Source organism: Caretta caretta, chromosome 11 (assembly GCF_965140235.1).
Source record: "Caretta caretta isolate rCarCar2 chromosome 11, rCarCar1.hap1, whole genome shotgun sequence".
NCBI classification, from domain to species: Eukaryota; Metazoa; Chordata; order Testudines; family Cheloniidae; genus Caretta; species Caretta caretta.
In genome coordinates, this window is record NC_134216.1 from 13,380,892 (window position 1) to 13,406,343 (window position 25,452).

The following is a 25,452-nucleotide window of genomic DNA, read 5'->3' on the forward strand; positions in this document are numbered from 1 at the left end:
TAAGGTATGAATTTAAACAGCTATATCAGTGGGTGGTCTAAGTCTAAAATAACAGTGGCTTTTCTTGGTTTGGCTTACCTTGCTTGGGAAAGGTTTTATGCTAACATTAAAAAAGCCACTCTTATCCAGGAGTATGTCCCCACGGCGGGTTATAGGGATACAGCTCTCCATGTATAACTGTAGTGGTAGACCCTTCCTGTTTAGACAAGGCCTGTCTTAAGGGATGGCTCTTCTAGAGGGCTTTGTGCCCCCTGCCTAAGAGAGGCTATGGGCATGCAAAGAAAGGGTGTTATAAATACTTTGCAGCGGGGTTGCAGCCCCGTCGGTCCCAGGCTATCATAACACTATCTTCTGCCCTTCGCCTGGGCTTTACAGCGCCTCTTGTCCTGTCTCTGCCATTTCGGGTGATCGCTCCGGCGCCTGCCCATAACGGGGCTCGGGGAGGCGGAGTTAGGCGTGGACTTTAATCCTGGATTTTGCTGAACGTAACCCCGTGAGACCCGTGCTGTGGTGGCGCACTGTGGATGGGGTAGCGAAGATGTTCAGCCATGAAAGGGTTAAGCAGGGAGGGTCCCCCCGGGTGGGCGGCACACGGCACCTGCTTTGCACAGTGGCGTTTCGAACTTGTGACATTTGCCTTCCTCCAGCCCCTGCCTTTCCCTCCCTTCCCGCCCAGCCCCGGGGACAAAGGTAGGCGCCACCTCGGCAGCACGCCGCCCTGTCGCTCACTGGCCCCTGCTCTCTCCCATTGGTCTCCAGGGGCAGCATCCTTCGGCGGACACCTGGGGGAGCAGCCGGCGAGCGGGAGCTGAGGGCGCGGGCGGGACTTGCACGCTGGGGAGTGTTCAAACCTCCCTCCCCCGGCCACACACACTGACAGGCGGAAGATTGGGCAACTTGGAGGCACCAAGCTGCTGCTGCTGCGCAACTGGTTTTCTGGTCGGTGACATCGGAGACAGCACCAGCCCCTGCCCCAGGGCGCGTGAGCCACCATGCCTCCTCTGAAAGTCTGCATCGTGGGGTCTGGGAACTGGTGAGTGCCGCCTGGAGCCCGGGACCTGTGGTGGGGCCGCGCTGGGCTCTAGCTTTGCCCCGGGATCTCGGTGCTGTCCGTAGCGCTCAGCTGGGCTCTGTCTCTTGGGGCTGGAAGGGAGAGGGGATTGCAGCGCAGGGGTAGCTGAGAGCGCCTCTCTCTTCCGTGGAGGGCGCGGGCCGAGGAGCAGAGACTTCAGTGCTTGAGACTCATTCAGCTGCAAGAGAGATTGTGTCTATTGGCTGGGGTCTGGGGGGCCAGGGAGCTCAGTCCGTTACAGCCAGGCTGCAGCGAACTCAGCCCCTTCTCCCAGGCAATCCGCAGCCAGCTCCTGCCTCCCACTTCCGACTCCCCTTCTCAGGGAGCAGAAGCGAATGATTGTGTTTTTACACAAAACCGAGCAATTTTAGTCACCACAAAAAAGTGGCACCCGAGATGGTTTTATTGGGGTGTAGGTACCGGCCGGCAGCATATTTAAGCAATTTCTACCTTTGCAAAACCACATACTGCCCCATGCTAATGTGAGTCCGGATTAACTCCACTGAAGTCAGTGCAGCTAGTCCTGAAGCAGAAGCCTGTAGCAGAGCAAAAATTTGGATGTATTTAAAAGTCTGCGAACTCCCAGTTGACAGGCTGAGTTCACCTTGAGAGGTGCTGAGCACTCCTAATAGCTACTAGAGACAGTGAGTGAAGGGGGTACTCAGGACTTTACAAGAGGTTCTTAGCATCTCCCAGCCTGGAGCCCCAGGGCCCTTGAAGTCAGTGAAATATTTGGATTGGGGGAAAAAAGGAATCAGGATTGGGCTGTAAATGCCAGAAAAAGATATGAAAAGTAAAACAGATGACTTCAATTGTTTCAGGTTTTAATCATCTAAGGTCTTGTTTGTCACACCGTTATATTTTAAGCATGATTTTTAACCTGATAGTGTCCCTTTAACTAAGCTAGACCACTCCTCAAGCAGGCTCCTCCTGGAATGTGTCTATTGATAGGAAAGCCAGGAACCTGTGGTCCTAAAACATTCCTAGTGAACCATACAAGATCATTGGTCTTGCTTGGCTAAGAGCTCTGTGCATCTATTAGTTTTGTTACTTTTTCTACCTGGTCCCCTAGCCTGACCTCCTTGTTTGGCTCCTCCACCTGTTAAGTCTCATCTCAGACTGTAAGCTCTTTGTGGCAGGGACTTACGTTTGCTAGATGCTGGTACAGTGTTCAGCACAACAGGGACCCAACCTGGTTGGACTCTAGGGACTGCTGTAATATAAATGTGAAATAATAATGAGCAATGGGACATAGGCAGAAAGCCTGTGACTAGTGGAAGAAGCTGTTTTTTACCTTTAGTTTTAGGATTTTACAGTTGGGTGCTAGGAGAACCCAATGGTAGTCCAGAGGAGAGTTCTTGGAATTCCTACATCAGGGGTACACGCCCATCAGAAGCTGGTGGCTCATGGAAGAGGAACACATGCCACTAAGAATAGGAGAAAAAACAATAGAAATATGAAACACCAGGTACTTATTAGTAAGAACTAGCAGCATTTTCATGCATACATCTCAAAGCTTTGCAGAGGTGCATCAGTATTATCCCCATTTTTTAAGATGGGGAAACTAGGTAGCTACAGAGCTTATATGGCTTGCCCTAGATCATATAGAGTAAGTGGCAGGATTGGGACCAGAGTCCAAGTCAGCTGATAACTCATCCAGTGCCCTCTCCACTCGACTGTTCTATGAGGGGAAGCATGTCACATGGCAGACACGTGGCTGCTCCTGTAAAATGCATACTGAAACCTAAAGGTAGAAAGTGACTACTCTGAGCCTTGTACCTCTTTGGTGGAGAGGCAAGAGGAGGAGGATTCCATGGAGGTCCAGGAGAGTCTGTAGTGTCTTACATGTGCCCCAGTCCCCAGACTGACTGTGAAATAACCTCATGCTCACCCATCTTCACATGTACTCTTCTTTTTGTAACTTTCAGGTAATGAACTGCCACTGAATGCAGATTAAATTTCTCCCGCTTTGATAGTTAGTATTGTTACCTCTGCCTGGAAATGGCAAGTACATGCAATTTGCTAGAGGGATAGCCAGCTTCTCTACTCTCCCTTTGGCTTTGGTAAACAGTTCTTTCTCTCCTCAGTTGAAGGATCGGTGTTTTTTTGTTTTTTTGGGCTATATTCCTCAGTAAATTATTGCAGGGATCCAGCTATATTCCTCAGTAAATTATTGCAGGGATCCTTATGTCTCCTACTGAAAGAGAACATGAGGGTCCTGATTCTACAGCTATTATACAACACAATACTTCCATTGACTTCAGAATCTGGATCAGCATATGTGCAGAATTGGGCCTCTGTAAGGAATTATTTTGCCTTCTGTTCCCAGTGAGGGAGTTCAGTCTCTCAAAATATGTGCTCAGAATAATGAACTGGTTCTTTACACAGATTTCAAGAAGTTCTACACTAAAAAGGGACATAAATTTGAGAGCATGGTTCACAGTGGGGAAAAATGGGGATACACTACTAAGACTCCAGAAATCCCAGAATTCCAAGCTGTTCCTGCTAAAAAGATCACAGAGAAATAATGTTTAAATTTTAAATTTAAATCATTAGGTTTCAGAGTAAACATCCTGAGATGAATGGAATTTCAGGGTAGTCCTTCAGAGTTGAGTATTATTATCTGCAGACTTAGTAAGACAGCATTGGATGAGAATTCTGGTCATTATCTTCACAATCATCTTTAAACTGAAAGCTTAAATTCTGCAAAAGCTGATGGTGTCCCCAGAGAAGAGTTGAAAGATGTAGCACCCTGTACTGGCACAGTTCAAACCCTGATGGCCAGGTCTGAAATCTGATACCTCTCACTAGCATGTACACTCGTTTTAAAATATTTCTCTGCCATCCCCACACCCTGCTGCTAGAGAACACAGAGTTTCTTCCGTTAGGTCTTGTTTACACTGGGATTTGAAACCATGTTTTCTGAAGAACAGTGCATGTATATTCAAATGCAGATCTCTGAACTATTATCTTAATATCCAGTTTGGGCATTAGGGAAAGGAATGTCTCTCCAAGATACACATTATGTAACATCTCTATTTTAAAGGAACTCTGTCTCACCCTAGAGATGACAAGTCAGATTTTGAAAAGCGCCTGAGTAACTGAGAAGCTCAAATCCCATTTTCAGTCGATAGGATATGGGCTCCTAAACACCTAATTCACCTTTGGAAAGGGAACAAGGTGATTTTGAAAATTTAACCCCCTGCAGCAAAACAAATTACATTGTGCATTTTAATATCGATATACGTCCCTATCCTTGTACCCCAAGGGAATAACATTGTTGCAGCTCTAACTATGGAGGGCTGCCCAGTGTTAAATTTCCAGCTCCTGGCCTAAGCATCCCAAACCACTATCTGGACACTGAGTTTGCTGCAATTGTATACAATAGGTTTATGTGTGTCACCCTGCCCCTTTATTCACTCTAAATTCTTGTTAACTGTGGTCTATTGCACCAGACCAGACTGGAAGGCAGGAGGCCTCCATTGCACTCACAGCACTGCCAGGAATTTAGTGGCTTGAGGCAAATCACTTTGTCACTCTGTGCCTCCAATTCTCCACCTTGGGGTTATTGATATTTACTCACCTTTGTAGCACTCTCGAATATTTATAGAGGAAAATCCCAACGTGCTAAGTATTATCAAAGCATTTTAGGGCTTGGTCCTCAGAGAAGCTGAGCACCACTTGCCTTCAATGGGAGCTGAAGGTTCTCAGCAACTTGCAGGATCAGGCCATCTCATTTCATCCCCCGTCTGGCTCAGAAGGAGAGCAAAAGGTCAGTACGCCTTGTATGTGCTCCTTACATGAAGGGGCTAGGACTAACACCAGGGCAGCCTTCATTTAACACCATACCCACACAGAGATTTAATACAGTATTTGCATTTTCCTTTGAAGTATTTTAGCACCTTTCCCAGAATCCACTGTTCTCCAGAAAGGTGCTGATACGGTTTCACATTTCTGTGAGAATTCAGCCTTAAATGGGTCCTGGGTTTGCTACCATCATATGAGTGAATATTGTGCTACCATTCTGCTCTCCCCATTGTTGTGAATCAGGAGGATGTTGAAATGGGCAAGAACATTGCTCTGGAAAGCACTGTGGGTGTTTCTACTTAGAGGAGTAGATTTCAGTAGCTCTCTTTCCTCTAAGTTCAGTGAACTTTGGAGTTTGCTTTCCTTCTGGACTATAAGAGCAGAGTATGACTGAACAGCATGGCATGCACACTTCTGTGTGTGTGTGATACAGATCTCCCAGTGGTTCTTTGGATTGTTTAAGCCAGGAGCTGGGTGGCTTAGGGAAGTTGCAGCTGGTGGAAACACATTTTAAAGTAGAAAAAAATCATTTTTATTTGGGGGAAAGGGTGTTTTTTGAGCTTGTCAAAGTTGGAACAGTGTTTCTTTAAAAAGCAGACATAACAGTGGAATGTTTACTTCTAGCTGACTCATCTTTCCTTCAGTTGCCCTCAAACTAGATATTTAGGTAACAGTTCAGGGATCATTTCTGAGTCTCAGCAAGACAGTTGACACATGACACAAATGTTTCAACGGCTTCTCCCAGCTGCCCAGTGAGTCACAGTGATCCTTATTATGCCAACAGTATCGGAAGCCTTACAGCTGATTTGATTATATAAATTACGTGCCAAACCAGAGGAGCAATAGGTTTTGTTAGTTAGTAATGGTTCTGCTATTTGTTTAAAAAATATAGATTAATTTCTAAATTACAGTATCTGGGGGCCTGATCCTCCAAGATGCTGAATGCCTTCCACTCCCATTGACTTCGGTAGGAGTTGGGGGTGCTCACTATTTTACAAGACTGAGCATTTATTAGTAGAGGAGCAAGTGTCTATTTAATGTAGAGGGGACACACACTATCTCTCTCTGTGCATGTGTGTGTGTGAAATGTTACTTGTCTCTCCTGTAGAAAACCTGGGTAGATTGTTCCAGTTATACCAGTATAATTAAACCTCTATAATTCCACCAGTACAACCCCATATCTGGACACATTTATTCTGGAATGAGAGTGTTTTCTTCAAGTTTAGCATAAACCACTTTCAGAGTGACATAGGCTAAACTTGAAAAAAACCACTCTTATTCCAGAATAAGTGTGTCCACCCCCATGGGGCGTTATACCCATATACCTATAAATTATAGTAGTTCAAAGCCTAGCTCAAACTGGTATAACTTCCCCAGGTAGCCAAACCCTATAGATTATAAATTGCTCAGGGCAGGGGCTGTCTTTTTGTTCTGTGTTTATACAAAGCCTCACACAATGGGGCTTTCATACATGACTGGAATTCCTGGATCCTACTGCAATACAAATTAAAGAGAAAGACACTACTCTAATATTAATGAGTCATCTGGCTCCTCTGGGGATTGACCCTGCTTCTATTGAAGTTACTGGTAGAGTTGTCACTGACTTCAGCCAGAACACTGCCACCAAAAGTTCTATGGTCCATTAATACTGAGAGCCAGCACTTGAAGCATATTACTACTATTATTCATCTATCCTGGAGGAAATTGTTTTAAGAATTAGCAGGAAAAACTATTTGTTGTTGTTGATTTTTTTATAAATTGGGTTTCTGTCGACGCTTTAATCGGTATCTAATTAAAAAGGACAGCCTTCTATTATCCTTAATAAATTGACCTTTGGAGAATAAATGAGGTAAAATGTTGTTTATGGGGGAGTGTCCCTTGGCTTTGTTTGCATATGTGAACCTTCCCTGCCATGCTCCTATAGTCTACTAAACACTGGCTTCACAGATAAAGCAATTCTTTCCAAAGGCTGGTTAGTGCTGAACTATGAATTTCAAATAGGTTAGGTAACATAGAGTACCAGTTTTTGAACTCTTTGTTCATGTGCGAGTCTCCCATTAATTCACAGTGAGAATCTTTTCCTGCTGACTGCTGAACACTGCCTCAGATTTTTCTAAAATTGCTTAGTTAGTAACCTAGATTCCTTTGTGTTCCAGTCTTGTCAGTTTCAAAACTGTGTCCCAGCAGCACCTGGGAACATGAGCTATGAAGGCTCTGCTGGAAAAGCAGTCTGGTTCTCTGAGAGCTGCCAGTCCATCGTAAGCTATTAAACATTTTAAAGGGAGGTTATAGTGTGTGGGTGCCTATCTTTCAATTTTAAAAAATGAGCTTGGATTGCTTAAAGGCCAGAACAAGCAGTTTCTCTTAACATTTGGCACTCCTTAGCTGGTAGCCGAAATAATCAGCATCATGTTTTTATACTTCAGTAATTTTAGATTTGCCTTTGTTGGCCTGATTTGCAAAGATGCCAACCATCTCTAGTTCCCATTGAAATCAACAGAAGCTGTGGATGCTCAGTAGCTTTGAAAATCAGGCCAACTTTTTATGTTACAGTAGCACCCAGAGAGGCTCCAGATGAGATCTGGGCCTCTGTATTGTACTTGATACTGAGTACGCATTTGGTAAGAGACAGTCCAGCTCCCAAGGGTTTATAAGACCGATGAAGGATGGGAGGGAGGGGAAGAACGTTGTTATCCTCATTTTAGAGATTGGGAACAGAGAGATTAAATCATTGATCCAGGGTCCCAGAGAAAGTGCGTGGCAGAACCAGGAACCCCTGATCTCCAGAGTCCCAGGCCAGTGCCTTTACCACAAAAGCAACCTTTCTCCCCAATGCATAGTCACTGTGTTCTTCCACAAACCATCGCCCTCCTTCGTATCCCATTCTAATGGGAGGAGCCAAGAACTGAACTATAAATTAGGTATAAATGTAGTATTAAATATGGTAGGCCCCATCTGTTTCACAAAGAGAATTCTTATGCCTCTTTAATGAAGATTTCCACCTGAAATTTTTACCTATATACTTTACATTTGTGAATGGCTTACAAAAATAAACAATTGCCTTCATTATACAAGGCCTCACAACACCCCCATGGTCTTTGGGTAGCCTGGTACCACTGCATACCTTGGCACCTGCCCTGCGCCCAGGACTCAGGCAAAATGCCCATTGACTTCAGTGGGACTTTTGAATGAATAAAGACAGTAAGATAGGGGCCCCTATTCTGTTATTGCTTATTGAGCAAGCTGATTTAAGTCACTACTGTATTTGAGTGAAGGGAGGCAGTTACAACATGGTTTCCCTCTGTCCCAGTTGCAAAGCAGTTATGACTTGTTGTTTGGACACCATCTAATTGGACTTAACCTTGGATAAACCCAAGGTTTTATCAGTTACAGATAACTCTCTAACACACAAATTATGGTCTGTTCATGCTTCTAATTGTAGCTGTGTTGTAACTGGGTCAGGGGACAAGAGTATTGTAACCAGATCCTCTGACTCAAAAGTTGTATTTGTAGTGTGGACAGGTCCTTAAAAGTCAAAGTAGCCTCAAAATTTTAAGTTCTTTCTTAAAATTTAAAGACCACTAACCAGTATTTTCATGGTCGTCTTCTACAGTTAAATCAAGTTTTTTGTTTAATTTAAATATTTTTCCTGCAGTGTTCATAACTCAGACATGGCAGTATTGTGCTGGTGCATGAGAAAATGAAATCAGGGAAAATGACTAGTCTAATTTCACTGTCTCTGCCAGTGGTTCTGAACCTATTTACCATTGTGGGCCACATATGTGTTATGTGGGACGCATCCACACTGTCTGTATGGCCACGAGGAGGTCACATGGGCTGCAGCTGTGTGCTGATTGGGCTGCTAGCGGGCCTACTGGCTGCAGGTTGACAACCAATGGTCTAAGCTGACAGAAAAGCAAGTAAATGCACAGCATGAATGATGCAAAGTAAACAGATGACTTCAGTTGTTTCAGGTTTTAACCATTTAAGGTCTTGTTTGTCACACTGTTAGACTTTAAGAGTGATTTTTAACCTAATAGTGTCCATTTAGCTAAGTTAGACCATCACTCAGGCAGGCCCCTCCTGGAATGCGGCTATTGATAGGAAAGTTTGATACATTTCAGGTAAGATGCACAGACTTCAGTGCATCCAGATTGCTCAGCAGCATCTTCTCGCTTGAGTTACTCTACTTTTTTTTTTTTTAAAGAAGTTAAGAAAAGTATCTGAGAAACAAAAAATATTATTCGAAGTTCTAAATTAAAAACAAGATGTAACATGCTACATCATGCTTATATTTACCCTGGATTTCTGGCCACAACTGTATTTTACTTGGTATCCATTTTCTGTATATCTCTAGTGAGTATTTTCTTGACGGAGGGAAGAGCCTTGTGTTGGGCTCATAAAAACATGAGCATATAAACATGGCCATAGTTTCTGTAATGCAGGCCTTTCAATGAGGTAGGGGTATTTTGCTCAATGCAGTTTGTGCTTCCAGTTGGAACTAAGGTTACTCAACTTTCCTAAGGAGATTGTTTCAAAATGAAACTACAGAATCCTGTCTCTAAGTATTTTACTTTGTTATACAGGGGATCTGCTATTGCAAAAATTATTGGCAAAAATATCCAGAAATCTAACAGGTTTGATCCTGTTATGAAGATGTGGGTGTTTGAAGAAATCATAAATGGGAGGAAACTCACAGAGATCATAAACAAAGATCATGAAAATGTGAAGTATCTTCCAGGACATACATTACCTAAAAATGTGGTAAGTTGGCTAAACAACGGAAATGTTCTTTCAAAGCTTTAGGATTGATGGTGGGCCAGACTGAGAATTTCACAATCCCTGGTTTGCTTTTAAAAAATACCTTAAAGTGGATTTAACACTAGAAAGAGGTAATAGGTTGACTCAGGGGAAGCTAAAGTTATTTGTTTAGACCTTAATTCTTCAAATGGAATCCCTGTTGTTTGGATCATTTACAGTTAGTCATTAAAGTATGAATTAGAGGGACTTTAATCCTGCTTTAACTGCAGACCTTATCTGTGGATTTATTATCTCATCCTACATACACATGCCAAGTATTAAGATTACTTACATCTCTTTTCTGCCCAACTTACTCTAACATTTGCATTACTTCTGAATTTGACCCACTGTTTGCATTGCTTACAAACGTTTCATCTAAAGACAAACAACTTCAAAACAAACCAGCTATATTTGTGTTTTTGCAAAAAGAAAAGGAGTACTTGTGGCACCTTAGAGACTAACCAATTTATTTGAGCATAAGCTTTCGTGAGCTACAGCTCACTTGCATCCGATGAAGTGAGCTGTAGCTCACGAAAGCTTATGCTCAAATAAATTGGTTAGTCTCTAAGGTGCCACAAGTACTCCTTTTCTTTTTGCGAATACAGACTAACACAGCTGTTACTCTGAAATTTGTGTTTTTGTACACAAAGCCCCAGATCCTGCCCAGCTGTAAGTCAGCATATCTCCATAGCATTTATAGAGAGATGCTGATTTACACCAGCAGAGTGTGTGGCCCATAGCGTCCACCCTAAACAAAATTAAGGTTGTTTTAACTCCCCCTCCCTTTCTAACTAAAAGTTCAATAAAAAAACTAACAGCTCTGGAATATAACAGCATGAATAGCATTGCTGTGATTACGTGTGTGATTTCAGAATAGAAAAACTGAGGCACTTTAATTGGTAAGGCAATAAAACCTACCAAAAGCAAAAAACTATAACTTTTACAGCCATTCGAAATGTGTGATCATACTAGATAATTTATAGCTTCATAAACTTAAAGAAACATGATCATTCTATTTACAGCTACTTAATTTAAAGCAAGGAGGGTGACATTTTGTTTGTTCAGGAGCTTGCCATATGGTCCTGTTTTGGAAAGTAAAGAAACTAGCATAGCCTTTATAGAGTAGCTTTTAATTCGTACAAACAGAAATTAACACGCTGCAGATGAGTGGCCTCCTTGCTTAGAGTAGTTAATTTTTCTAAATTTAGTATTGTAATAGCATGTTTGCACTCCCATGACTTGAAATTGACATAGGTGGATTTGATCTCCTTGGTCCAACACCAAGCAAGACATGAACAACCTTGCTTATTTTTACAACAATGTAACAGGAGAAAAAGCCAGTTTTTTATTCCTATGCCTGTAGCAGACTCACCTTAAAACCTGACATACACTAGAAAGTTGCACCAGCTAAACCAGCCTTTTTCCAGCACAGCTTGGCAGGTGTCCATGCTTAATTTAGTCTTTTATTGACAAAACTTTCCACTTTTTCCAGCATAGTTATTCCCCTTTTTGGAGGAACATAAGCCCTTGCTGGTATAGTTCTATCAGCACAGTGGCAGTGTTGATGCACAACCTGTACCGTATAAGCAGTCCTCCGCTTGCATTCCCATAATGCAACATACATTCCCTTCATACACACAACATACATTCTCCGGCAACACTTTTGAACTCCACTGCCCAGGGGTCACAGTGACTGGAAGTCACCCTTGCTTCTAAATGCTTTGGACTGCCTTCGCAGCCACATCTCTTCCTGTTATCTGCTAACTTTTTGCTGAAATCACGGCTCCTTGCTTTTGGTCTCATGCTGCCTGCCGGTCCAGGCTGGAGGTGCTAGATTTCCTTGCCCTGTGGGGAGAGGAGTGTGTGCAGGCTACTTTGCTCCTGCAGGAAGAATAGTTACAGTGATGTGGTGAAGCTCAGATATTTACCCCAAAGAAGAGTCCCAGAGCTGCACAAAGTGTAAGGCGCAGAGGTAATTATACCGGAAGGTGAAGAACACCACTAGGAGTTCTGGACCCACCTGCATATCTTGTGCCTTTTATAATATGCTGGATGCTATAATCAGCAGGGACCCTGTCACCTCCACTGGAGACACTTCACATGCTGGGGTTTGTATCACACTCATCACTGTAGAATTTAAACAATGAGTAGCTCTTCACTGCTTGGATCATAAGTATCCCAGTTCATCCTAGCTGGATAATGCTATTGGAGAAGTGTGCATGAACAATTTGCTAGAAGGGTGTGTTTTAATTAGTTAAAAATCAGTCCTGTTTTTGATGGCTCACTTCACTCCAATATGCTCGATGACAGAGTGGAATTCCCCATTCACATTGGTCTAACTGAGTTAGGCCAGTTATTTTAAAAGAATGTGACACCTTGGCTTTGAAGGAGCTGATGTGGAGAGCTGCAGTTTGTTTAGCTATGGACCTGAAAGTGCTGTTTGATTTATGCTCAGCTTATACTATGGCACAGATGAAGGGCCCCCATCTTAGGGGAATATGTTCTCTTATTATTATCAATAAAGCTACTGGCAGCTGTGGCAGACTGAAATTCAGCTGCTAGCTTCGTTATAAGCCCTGGTTTTGTTGTTAATTCCAACTGGAATGGTTTACGCTTGGGACAGGGTAGGGCTTGCCAGCTCCTTGGAGTGTTTGTGTTAAGTTTTTGGAAATACTAGGCCAAAATCATTATCTCCTCCAGTAAATCCTGCTTGGGCAGGATAACTATAAGAATCCCCTGGCAGAGTTTCTCCTTGATCATTCCATCAAGATGAGAGGAGTAACCCAAACATGGTAAGCCATGGGGTCTGCCCACAAACCCTGCAGAACCCCATAGATCTTGAGGCATTCACAGGTGACCAGAGTCATCTGCGGAGAGACCCTATGCCTCCACACCCTGGCAGCATGGCTCCCATGTAACTGTAGTACCAGGGTTACTTGGCTGCCTTTAAGAACCACATTAAAAGGCGTGAAGGGCCTTCCCTGCTCTGAGAAGGTAATGCAGCTGTAGGGTATATTATACTTCCCCGCTCATCTCCACAGGGCTAGGTATGGGACACTGGTTTAAGAAGTTAGGATATGCTGCCTTCATGGACATTTTGATCTGGAATACAATAACTGATTGCATTAAAGGTGAACACTTTGTCATAGTATTAATTAGTTTAAGGATTCCTTTATTTTTAGTTTATGGATTCCTATTTTAATGTCGTTCTGTGACAGATTAGGTGTACAATTATTTTGTAAGTATGTAAACTCATGGTACGAGGGATGGTTAATTTTTTTCCTCACTTTCATCTTTAGGTGGCTGTAGCAGATGTCGTTGAAGCATCGGCTGGGGCAGATATTTTCATCTTTGTTATACCCCATCAATTCATTACACAAATTTGTGACCAGATTGTTGGTCACATAAAACCTGGAGCATTTGGCATTTCACTGATCAAGGTAATTTGTGATCTCCACAATCAATCTGTATGCAGTGAAGGAATAAGTATGCATTAAGGAAAACTTGGGGCTAGAAATGCCAAAGAGCTACAGCTTTAAAGCCTTAATGCTCTATTCCATGTACTCTCCCCTTCCAGGGCTGATTCTGAAAGCACAAAAACATGGACAACAACATTTATAGCTGGTTTTACAGAGTTAAAATGATTTGCAATTGGAATCAGGGCGGCTAAAAAGCTAAAGAAGCCGGAGACATTGTAATCTGAAAAGGAAAAAAAAAAAAAAATTAGGAGGTTTTTAAAACTTGCAGTTTGCCTCCAGCTTTGATTCTACTGCTTTTTCTTTCCAATTGTTATAGAAAATGTCTCATTTAAAACATGAATTGAAGGAAATACAATTAAAATTTCAGACCTACAATTCTACAGCTGTTGCCTTTTCCCTCCCTTTTAAGATTCTCCTGCAAACAGCAACATAAGAGGAGGGAAAGCATAATGCACCTTGCCTTATTTCCTTATATAAAACAGAACCGGGGCTGGGCTGTTTCCGCTTTCCTAGAATAGGTGTTACGTTTAAATCTTGCCTAGGACATTTAAAAACATATTATATGAAAACTTAATGATTTTACAACTATGGGAAATTTAACATGTAAAGAAAAAGCAGCTTCACCATAAAGTAAAACCTTGTGACGCACTGTGGCACTGGGTCTAAGGCCTTTCATTGAAAGGTTTCCCACTAACATCGTAGGGAGAACTGCCTGCAGAGGGCTTACTGCATGAGGCCTACGTTTCACACACTGATGCTCTGTCACCCTCGTTTCTTTTCTAATTACTTGACTTTGAACGTTATCGTTTAACCAGGGGGTTGACGAGGGTGCTGAAGGCTTGAAGCTCATATCAGACATCATTCGAGAGAAACTGAAGATAGAAGTGAGCGTGCTCATGGGGGCCAATATAGCCAGTGAAGTGGCTGATGAGAAGTTCTGTGAAACCACCATTGGTAATTATCATTCAGGGAGAGTTACAGTCAAGAGCTCTGATTGGTTCTACCACAAATATTCATTTCTACTTCTAGCAATCCCTAGCATAGGAATAGGACAGCATCTAAAGATAACAACGGAGTATAATGTGTAACTGAAACATGGAAGCCTTTGAAGGGTTTTTGAACAGTTTTATATATACACCACATGTTAAGCTCTGAACCCCCTTCCCTTAAAGGAATGGCCACATTTCCAACAATTCCAATGGAAACAGGATCAAACTCAAACTACTGCACGTGCTAGTAGATGCAGCTATTAGCTAATCTCGTCCATTAAAAAATTAGACTCAATTCTCCTCCTCCAAGAGTTAATGGGAGACTCCTAGTAATGTCAAAGAGATTATGTCAAGTCCTTCAGCAGCTGACCTACTGCAAGGAAAGTGCAACCAGCCCCACAAACCCTCCCTAACCCCTCGTTTAAATTTCTTAACCCTCCCACCTCTTTGTAACTGAAATTGTATCACTTATTCTCTCTCTCACACACACACACACACTCATGCTTCTTACCGAAGCACAAACTGTTTCAGTGGCCTCCCTAACCTTTACCTTTTTACACTAGCTTAAAATCTATTGTGAAAATTAAAAATGCAACTTTAATTTATTGCAGCTTGATTGGCTGTTTCAGATTGTATGTGCAAATTTCAAACCGCCCATTCCTGTGTAATGTTAATAGTGAAAACTATACCATGTTGGCAACTTTTGCTCTCTGAGGAGGCTATTAGACATCAGTATGAACATTAGCTGAGCAGTAGTGTTGCAGTAGATCTTTCTGAAGGCTTGGAGGTGAGTTCAGCACCTTTGCTTAAGTTTTAATGATGGTTTTGAGGTTCAGAGGAGTTTGCCTCTTCATTCTCATGCCCTTCCTCAAAGTGTTTCTGCCACTTCTGTTTGGGAGAGAACATCTAGAAGAGCTACCTTTGCTGCTAGACAGGCCAGAGAGCGGCACTTCAGAGAAACAACGTATTTCCACATGCCAACTTGCCAAGAGAGTGAGGGATCCAAATCAGGCTTTAGAGCTAGTGCTGAGCTAGAGCACTAATACCAGGGCTGCAGGATGGAAGCAGCTCAGGCTTGCTCTGATATTTAACAGCATAGGGCCTAATTGTCAGAGGGGCCGAGCACCCAGAAGTCCCACTGGAATGGGAACTGCTGTTGCTCAGCCCACTGAATGTCAGGGCCACATCGCTCTTATGAAAACAAAGGCCAACACAACTTTCCAAAAGCCAAGTAAAGCCTCATTCAAAGATCCCCACACAGCTTTCCCAGTAGAACTGCCACGTCCCCTTCTCCAGACGAAAGGATAGTGTTTTAATAGTCTGATACGTGACCTCAGTATGGCTGTAACACCACTATTCTCACAGCGCCAATACTGAACATCTCTGTCTATGGATCCTCCTGGAAGTGGGAATGCATTTGGTGTTATGAGACATTTGTCCCAGTGGGTGAGCAATACTTCGCAGTGATGCTATTTTACATTTTCAAAGCAATGTGCAAACATGAATTGATCCTGACACCACCCTGCTAATAGGTTAAGTGACTTGGCCCTAACCAAACCGTGAGTCAACAGCTGAGCCAGGATTAGAGCTAAGGAGTTTAACTCAACCCAGTGCTCAGGCTGCCGTAGCCCTTGGGCAGGGCTGTGTGAGCTGATGGCATATGTGTGTCAATCAGTGCTTTCACTGTAAGGGACTATAAACATACACTAGAAAACAGCACTTGGAAAGGTTTGGAATTATACAGACTAACCATGCCTGTTGGGCAGAGATGGGTGTTGGAGGCTACCTCCCTGTAACAACCTGACACGTTATTGGACGCATGTTTTGCTAATGCATTTTGATTTGTGTGGTGATACTGGCTGCCAGCTGCAAGAACTGGTATTGGTTCACAAATCCCCCTTTAATAATATCTAGTTATACAGATTACAAAACCTAACCCCTCCCTCAGAGTCATCCCCCTACTTCAGTATCTTATAAACATACACGTTTTGACCACCCTATAACTTGTGTAACAAAGAATGTGTAATTCCCATCCTTCCTTCCACAGGGTGCAAAAATGAAAAGCATGGGCAGATCTTTAAAGAATTAATGCAGACCCCAAATTTCAGGATTACCGTGGTGGATGACTGTGATACAGTGGAGATCTGCGGAGCCTTAAAAGTTAGTGATTCCAAACCAAATAATCTACCCTCACATGTCTAGTTTCCAGATTCCCTGGTCTACTGCTGGCTCTGCCACGAAGCTGTTAGATAGCCTTGAGCAAATCATATGGAAATATTTATGTGCCTCATAAGTGTGTTGAGGAATGATTGTTTGTAAAGCATTTCAGAACAAATTATACAAATGCTTTCCTTGTTGTAGGTACATACGTGCTTCTGAAAGCAGAATTTGGTCCTCAATACTTCCTTGTCTAGGTAGATTGTAAGCTCTTAGGGGTACGAATTCCTAGCATGAGTATTTGCAGCACCTAACACAATGTTACCCTGATCTTATTTGGTGCCTCAGGGCACTCCTGTAATATAAATAATCATTCAAACTACAATTAGATATACAACTTAAGTTAGATTTCTTTAACAAAGAGCTTGTTTTTTTTAAAAGAGGTGGCAAAAGGATTGATAGTCCTCTTTAAGCAAATGTTTTCTTTCCAAAGTTCAAGTAATAACTTACAAGGAAGTAACAGACTGTAAGCTCTGTGGGGCAGGAACCATGTCTCCCAGTGGTTTTGTAACACATTCAGGATTAGTCACACTCCAATCCTGATTGGGACCTCTGCATTAAACTGCAATGTAAATGAGAAATGATACTGAAGTTGAAGCCTGTTCCAAGCAGCACTTGAGTTTGCTTTGAAACACATTGAAAATGCACTCCAGCATACAGCGCAGTCATGTATATTCTTATCATTCAACTTATTCTGACAAAAAGCATTGTTGGCTTGAACTGAATCGGTGTGTGGTTTACCTACAAATAAATTAGTTATTTATACACATAAACATGTATCCCAGGCAGTTTTCAGCCACAGTGAAGTGTTTTTTGTATAGAAATAGTCCAGTCCTGGCTCCTACTGAAATGAGAATTTCAGCAGTAATGGTGTAGAGAGAAAAACTGAGGCATGAGCATTTCTGGGACTTCAAACTTAAAGGTAGCCACACTAACACCTACTACTACAATCTATAGTGAACTACACTGTCTGAATACAAAGTGTGGGATATTTTTGATTAAGTATTTGATTACGATGCCCGATGAACCTCTCAAACTTTTGTAAGGAGAGCAAAATGTTCCTGTAGGCATGGGCTAAGTTTGATCTAAAGAAGCATGAGCTCCTGCAACCAAGGGTGGTAGAAACTGAGGCTAGGCAAAGATTCAATTAAAGGTAAGAACAGAAGGGTCACTGGATCCTGACACCAACCTGGCACCAAGGGGAAAAAAAAGTATTTCCATATGCATTATATGGGCCAAATTTTTTAACACATTGCCCTTCATTTTGCACCCAGAAATAATTATGGGAACATTTTTTTAGGCCTTAGAAGTCCAACTAGTTGACATTTGGGAGCAATTAGACATTTAAGTGCTATGAAGTATGTTCACAATTATTTGGAATTGGAATACCTGAGAGCACTCAGGTAAAAACAAGTTTACTTATTGTGTTCACTTACAGTTAGCATATGCCACTAAAGAACTACACGTCTTATCTAACTTGGTTTCCTTCTCTCTTTTGCACCTTTTCCATAAAACTGGTTTTAGAACATAGTAGCAGTAGGAGCTGGATTCTGCGATGGACTGGACTTTGGTGATAATACTAAAGCAGCAGTCATTCGTTTGGGCCTCATGGAGATGGTAGCCTTTGCAAAGCTGTTCTGCAGGGGTCCGGTATCAATAGCTACTTTTCTGGAGAGCTGCGGTGTTGCTGATCTAATCACTACATGCTACGGAGGACGCAACAGGAAAGTAGCAGAAGCCTTTGTGCGGACAGGAAAAGTAAGAAGCATTTTTGAGGCATCATAAGCCCATGTGTTAATAAATTGTGTTTTACACACACATCAACAGTCATCTTCCTGATGAAAGGATAACACTGGCTCTATGATCTAAGAGAGGAGGGTTCAGAAGTGACTCTTAGTCTTTGCAGTTGGCAAGGAGAGTGTTTCAGGGAATGGTGTAGCACATATTATTCCAAGCACTTCCCAAGAGTTGAAAGCTTTAGGCTGAACAAAGATGGACTAAAATAAATTGGAAGGAGAGAGAATAGTATCCCACAATTCTAGAACAAGTGAAAATCCTCTTCCTGCTTGGAACAGCACATCCAGTGCTGCTTCCTTCTGCTTTTAAAAACAACGGTTATATAATATGGACTGTATGCCTCAGCCATGGCTTAGGGACCCGAGAAAGAATCTGTTCAAGCCTCCCACTACCTTCTGTTCGTTAATCATTTGGCCTATAACAAAAGTACAAGGCAGGCCTAGGCTGCAGTTTAATCACTGGATTCTTTTGTCTAACATTTCAGAAGCTTTCTACTTGAAACGCTCTGTTCTGTTATGCACCTTCCTTTTATTCTGTTTGTGAGATTGCTGTCATTTCTTCTAGTCAATTGAGGAGCTGGAAAAAGAGATGCTGAATGGACAAAAGCTACAAGGTCCTCAGACTTCAGCTGAGGTCTATAAGATGCTGAAACAGAAAAACATGGTTGATAAGTAAGTAGTTTGATTTTTTTGAATATCAAGCTGACAGACTTGTTATGAGCAAAAATTATTAGTTCACAACTGTTTAAAAGGTCTTTATGAAACTAGTATATAGTCTGTCCATGTCCATAAGGACAGGTGTCCACATCAAGGCACCATCACTGTTCACATTAGCCTGCATGCTTATTGGCAGTATCAACAGAACAGACCAAAGGCTGAATGGTATGCAGAACGAACTACTTCACCTAGCAATGGTCCTTTCCAAAAAAAGGAAAGTTTGCGATGCAGTGATGGAGGCAGCCTGGGTACCTGGTCTGTAGATAAATAAGGATTTCATGCTCTGCTATCACTGTTACACCTTTCACTGATACTAGCTACAATATGAACTTTAACTAGTGCCTTCTCTTAGTATGCTATACAGGATAATCTTTTTAAGCAAAGACTGCTTGTGTGCTGAAAAATTTCTATGCACTAGGAGCATTTTAGTGGCACACAGGGATGTTATTGGAGTACAGAGCCATTTAAAGTTTCCTTAATGACCTGAAAAATCAAAAAGGAATCCTACAGAAAGTGGAAACATGGATAAATTGCTAAGGAGTACAAAAGAACAGTGTAAGTGTGTATGGACAATGAGAAAGGATAAGGCATAAAATGAGTTATCTAGCAAGGGGCATAAAAGGCAAGAAGTTCTTTAAATACACTAGGATCAAGAGAAAGATGAAGGAAAGTGTATGCCCTCTATTTAGATGGGAAGAAGAGCTAATAACTGATGACATCAAGAAGGCTGAGGTGTTTAATGCCTATTGGACTACAGTCTTCACTAAAAAGGTTAATGACCAGATACTCACAGTATTAACAAGGGGAAGGAAAACAGTCCAAAATAGGGAAAACAGGTTAGAATAGAGAATATTTAAATAAGAGGTATTCAAGTCAGCAAGGATTGATGAAATTCATCCTAGGGTACTTAATGAACCAGCTGAAGCAATCTTGGAACCAATAGCAATTATCTTTGAGTACTCATGGAGGACTGGTGGGGTCTCAGAGGACTGGAGCAGGACAAACATAGTATCTATCTTTAAAAAGGGGAACAAAGACGACCTGGGAAATTATAGATTAACATTGATACCAAAATACTAGAACAAATTATTAGACAATCAGTTTGTAAACACTTAGAGGATAATAGGTTTATAAGGAATAGCCAGCATAGATTTGTCAAGAACAAATAAACTAACCTCATCTCCTTCTTTGACAGGGATACTGGCCTAGTGGATGGGGAAGGAAGTAGTAGATGTGATATCTTGATTTTAGGAAGGCTTTTGATATAATCTCACATGACATTCTTAAACAAATGGGGGAAAAATTGTCTAGATGAAATTACTGTGAGGTGGGTGCAGTGTGTTGAAAGACCATGCTCAGAGAGGAGTGATCAAGTATTCGTTGTCAGTCTGGAAGGGCATATCTAGTGGGGTTCCACAGTGCTCAGTCCTGAGCCTGGAATTATTCAATTTTTTAGTTTGGTGGAGTTGCAAACACTTCGGAGGACAGGATTAGAATTCAAAATAACTGACCAATTAGAGAACTGGTCTGAAATCAACAAGATAAAATTCAATAAAGACAAATGCAGAATAATTCACATATGAAGGGAAAATGCAGATGTGCAACTACACCATGGGGACTAACTGGCCAGGTATGGTACTGTTGAAAAAGATCTGGGGGTTATCACGGATCACAAATTGATTATGAGTCAACAATGTGATGCAGTTTCAAAAAAGGCTAATATTCTGGGGTATATTATCAGGAGTGTCATATATAAGACATGGGAGGTAATTGTCCTGCTATACTGGGCACTGGTGAGGCCTCAGCTGGAGTAGTGGGTCCAGTTCTGGGTGCCACACTTTAAGAAACGTGGACAATTTGGAGACAGAGTCTATAGGAGAGCAACAAATATGATAAAGGGTTTAGAAAACCTGATTTTGGAGGACAGGTTAAAAAAATGGGCATGTTTAGTTCTGAGAAGACTTAAGTCTTCAAATATGTTAAGGGCTGTCATAAAGAGCACTGATCAGTTGTTCTACATGTCCTTGCAGGTAGGACAAGAAGTAATGGGCTTAGTCTGCAGCCAGGGAGCTTTAGGTTAGATATTAGGAAAAACTTTTTAGCTATAAAGATAGTTAAGCTCTGGAATAGGCATCCAAGGGAGGCTGTGGAATCCCCATCATAGAAAGTTTTTAAGAACAGGTGGACAAACACCTGTCGGATGGTCTAGGTTTACTTGGTCCTGCCTCAGCCCAAGAGGCTGGACTTGCTGACACCTCAAAGTCCATTCAAGCCCCACATTTTTATGATTCTATATATGCACTTGAGATTACAAATGAAAAATTTGAATTAAAATTAGCCTTTGCTTCTGTTTCAACTTGCATGGTGAAAGTAGATGAGTCTTTCAGGTTCTCTTACACTATCACACAGCTGCAGTATTTAGGGTGGAAGCACTAAGGATGCATTTAAAAAACCTCATCCATTGGAATTGTAATAATTATGGAAAAATTTCTGTTGGGTTTAGATTTCATAAAAGCTTGTTTTGACAGAACCTATAATTGACCAGACAGTGCCCCTTGAATGATATTCTAAATTATACAATTATTTTCAAATCAATTCCATTCTCTCATTCTTGACTGTACAATTATCTAACTTAAAAGGCAATCAGTAAAAGGAAAAAAAAATTTTTTTATGCTATGTAAGGAAAAACCATGTGAGGTTCAGTTCTGCATGCTTTTACCTTAGAAATATCAGGAATATCACTTCTTGTCTTTCCTGGAAGACTCCTTGGGAGGAGTAGGGAGCAAAAAAAAGAGCTTTTCAAGTCCTTAATTGAAAGCATGGGTTGTTGAGTTTTTTCCATACAGCTTTCTCCCACCTGTTTGTCAGGCATTAATGTTAAATAGGCATACACCTTCCCTACCTCAAGATAAACAGTAACATCCTTTCCTCAATTTCATTCTCCTTGTACTTAATGTCTTAATCATACAACTAGCTCTCTAGTTATCCAGACAATCTCTGGAAAAAACACAAGATAGGCTTAAAATTTTGAGAGAAGAGGAAATTGTGAAAGGAGGAGAAAAAAGCAGAATGAAAACCCTTCAAACTTTGTTTTACATCCTAAAGCAGAAAAAGGTGGCACTTTTCCCACAGCCCCCATTTTCATAGGTGTCAAGAATATTGGAGCTATTTGCATAAAGTAAACTTTCAAAACCACTTTAATTTCATCCTTCTTTTAGGTTTCCATTGTTCTCCACTGTCTACCAAATCTGCTATGAGGGTAGGTTGGTCCACGAATTCATCTCTTGTCTACAGAATCATCCACAACACACATAAGAATTTCATGTGGCTCATCCGGATGTGGATTCATCTCTTCTGGGCTTCTCTACTTGGTAGTAAACAAAAGCATCCAAATAAGTCACGTGGCACATAACTCTTCTTGTAAAGACAATGTAGAATTTTTTTTTTGTACCGTCAGCCTGAATATTTCAGTATCTCCAAGGAAGTAGGATGGATACAGGATTTAATAGCCTTAATATGGGTTTGACTTTGGTTGGTCTTTTCAGAATCAGCCCTAGGAGAATTCTTTTCTTTCCTGTTGCTTGTAAGTAAGGCTAAGATTTTTGTCATGAATATTTTTAGTAAAAGTCAGACAGGTCATGGGCAAAACAGAGAAATTCATGGAAGCCATGACCTGTCCATGACTTTTACTAAAAATATCCCTAACAAAATGGGGATCTTCAGATCCCCATGCTGTGGGGCAGCAGTGCAGACGCTAGGAGCTGCCTGCAGCAGTTGGTGGCTGTAGGGTACCCCTGCTGCCTGCAGCTCCTGGTGTACCCCAGGTGCCAGGAGCTTGAGTTTCCCACTGAAGCCCAGAGCTGCCCACCACCCACAGTGTTTGAGAGCTTGAGGGTTCCCCTTGGCCTGCAGCGGCAGGGAGCTCGGGGGTTCCCCCCCAGCCCTGGCCTGAAGCGGGGGGGCTCCCCTCACATACACCCCAGCACCTGGAAGCTGCAGGGGTTACCCCACCAGCTGGGGTGGCAGGGAGCTCAGGGCTCCTCTGCCACAGCACACCAAGAGCTCTGGTTCCCCCACTGCAATGTCTGCGGAGGCTGGGAGCTCGGTGGTTTTCCTGCCACTGCCAGCAGGGAGCTTGTTCCCCAGCCCGCAGTGGCAGGGAGTTCCGGGGTTCCCATGCTGCCCGCAGTGGCTGGGAGCTGTAGGGTACTGGCTGCCTGCAGTGGCTTGGTGCTCCAAGGGCCTCCAGAGGTAGCGGAGGTATCCTGCAACTCCCTGTGCCAGCAGGCGGTGGGGACTCTGCAGCTCCCAATCACCGCAGGCTGAAGTCACAGATTCCGTGACCTCCATGACTAAATCGGAGCCTTAATTATAAGCAGTCCCCAAACTCATTTGCCCTGCACCCGCGTCAAATCTAATTCTTGTGCAACTTATCACTTTGCCCACTAATATTTCTCATACAGAAACAGTGCAAAGATGCATGTAATTTGGATAAAAACACTTGGAAAATAAAATCAAAATTAGTTAACTTTTCCTTAAGAAAAGACTACTTCACTGTTGTTAAGTGGACAAACATGGGCTTATACGGTTCCCCTAAAATACAGTTGCATTTCAAAAGCAAGGTGTCAATACAATTTCTTGCTCAATTTGACAGGTTTCAGAGCGGTAGCCATGTTAGTCTATATCAGCAAAAAAGAACGAGGAGTACTTGTGGCACCATAGACTAAAATTTATTTGAGCATAAGCTTTTGTGGGCTAAACCCCACTTCATCAGATGTATTCAGTGGAAAATACAGTAGGAAGATAGACACACACAAAATGAAAAAATGGGTGTTGCCATACCCACTATTATCTCCTGCTGCTAATAGCTCACCTTAATTGATCACTCTCATTACAGTGGGAATGGCAACACACATTTTTTTCATGTTCTCTACTATATTTTCCACTGCATGCATCCAATGAAGTGGGTTTTAGCCCACGAAAGCTTATGCTCAAATACATTTGTTAGTCTCTAAGGTGCCATAAGTACTCCTCATTCTTTTTATTCAATTTGATTTCCTAATAGAAAACTCTTGTGGAAAAGGGTAATTGTTACTCTATTCAAATATGACTGACTGTTCAGTAGACACAAACAAAGCAGTTTACTATAATGAAAATCTTACCTCTGAAGCTCCCAAGTGTCCTGCTGAGGGATTTTCATTAATTTCTTTTTTTAAAGTACAAGGATTTTGGAGGGACTAAATAACACTGCAAAATGCATCTGTTTAGCGTCAGTATTTCTCAACAATTGATGCCTAGTAATTACCATTAGTCAAGATAGTAAAATATATCTAAGATTGATAATTAGGGTCCAAGCTTCACCCTGATGTATACCATGTGCAATGTTGTTGATTTCAATGGGTTACAAGCGTGCAAAGAGGGGTAGAATTTGGACAGTGAAGTTAAAGCCCTTGATGCTTCATTGCTACACATGCACAAAATAATTGCTATAAACGCAGACTTCCTATGTAAGCACATTGGTGAATGAGTATGCTGCATTTTAACTCCAGGTAGGAGGTTCCATTAGAGGCCAGTGCAACTTCATGCATCATCCAGTAGATAGCAAGCATTGCAGCTACACCCCTACTGCTTTTAGAGATTAAGCTAGCCATTTCCATCATGCAGTCTACACTCAAAAACATCTACATCACTTCTGAATCTCAAATGACACCCATGCTGACTCACAAACCAATATTTTAATTTTGCTACAGTTGGCAGCCAGATTATAAGGCTGTAATTTAACTTTTTGAACACCGTTTTATAACTGTTTGGGTAACTTTGCATACTTGGCTTTTAACCCTGGAAAACATCATCTATGAATGAATTGTGGTACTTTTTGTATTCCTATCCTTCTGAAAAGATACGTACATTAAGAAAGGATGTAACCTACTCTTTGCACAAAATTGCCTCTATTTCACAGTCATGCTAGGGCATAAGTTACTGTTTTATAAATTCTCTGTACAAAGACTGAAGTAAAAGATTTTTACATTAGAAAGATTTTTCTTCCACATTTTACAAGAACCCTGTTACATCCTTGACACTGATTTGTTCAGATTAAAAATATAGAAACATGGGAAAAAACCCAAAAATCTCAGCCTTAAAAATGATCAGGAAACAGCCACACAACTCCCATCCACTTCAATGGAAACTGCATGCCTAAATCCCCTACACAGCTTTGAAAACTTCAACTTATGTCTTTTTGGGGTTGAATGTAAATGTGTTGCATGATTTTTAAATGGAAATTACAATCATGGGTTTGAAGTTTTGGGCCCTTTCTTTGCTTCCCTTAGTCAGGCCAAACTCCATTTGAAGTCATTTTAATATTATGTAGCATTTTCAGGTTTAGCCAATGTTTATCAAGTATGAGTTCATATAAGTATAAAGGAATTTAACTCTGCTAAATTTATAAATATTTGCTGTAATTTCATTCTTCAAAGGCACTGTTAAAATAATGGACAATTCTAATACATAAATTACTTTTTGATTGTGTTTAGTGTTTGAATTTAGAACGTGTGTGTCATTCTCAGAGAAGGGCA

The 25,452-nt window shown here is 41.7% G+C and overlaps 1 protein-coding gene across 1 annotated transcript; it reads left to right on the forward strand.

The window, feature by feature from the left end:
• The first annotated feature begins 590 nt into the window (after nucleotides 1-590).
• On the forward strand, nucleotides 591-25,405 carry LOC125644751 (glycerol-3-phosphate dehydrogenase 1-like protein). Its single transcript, XM_048869171.2, has 8 exons — nucleotides 591-1,033; nucleotides 9,466-9,643; nucleotides 12,979-13,119; nucleotides 13,974-14,112; nucleotides 16,195-16,307; nucleotides 17,889-18,122; nucleotides 18,726-18,832; nucleotides 22,096-25,405. The coding sequence occupies exons 1-8, from the start codon at nucleotides 993-995 to the stop codon at nucleotides 22,190-22,192; spliced, it is 1,050 nt and encodes a 349-aa protein (XP_048725128.1). The 5' UTR covers nucleotides 591-992; the 3' UTR covers nucleotides 22,193-25,405.
• Nucleotides 25,406-25,452: the final 47 nt, after the last annotated feature.

Excerpts from the sequence above, each read along its gene's own strand:
- LOC125644751 (XM_048869171.2), top strand. The coding sequence starts at position 993 with ATGCCTCCTCTGAAAGTCTGCATCGTGGGGTCTGGGAACTG. Across the intron at positions 13,120-13,973 it reads TTGGCATTTCACTGATCAAG|GGGGTTGACGAGGGTGCTGA; the intron begins GTAATTTGTGAT and ends TCGTTTAACCAG. Across the intron at positions 18,123-18,725 it reads CCTTTGTGCGGACAGGAAAA|TCAATTGAGGAGCTGGAAAA; the intron begins GTAAGAAGCATT and ends CATTTCTTCTAG.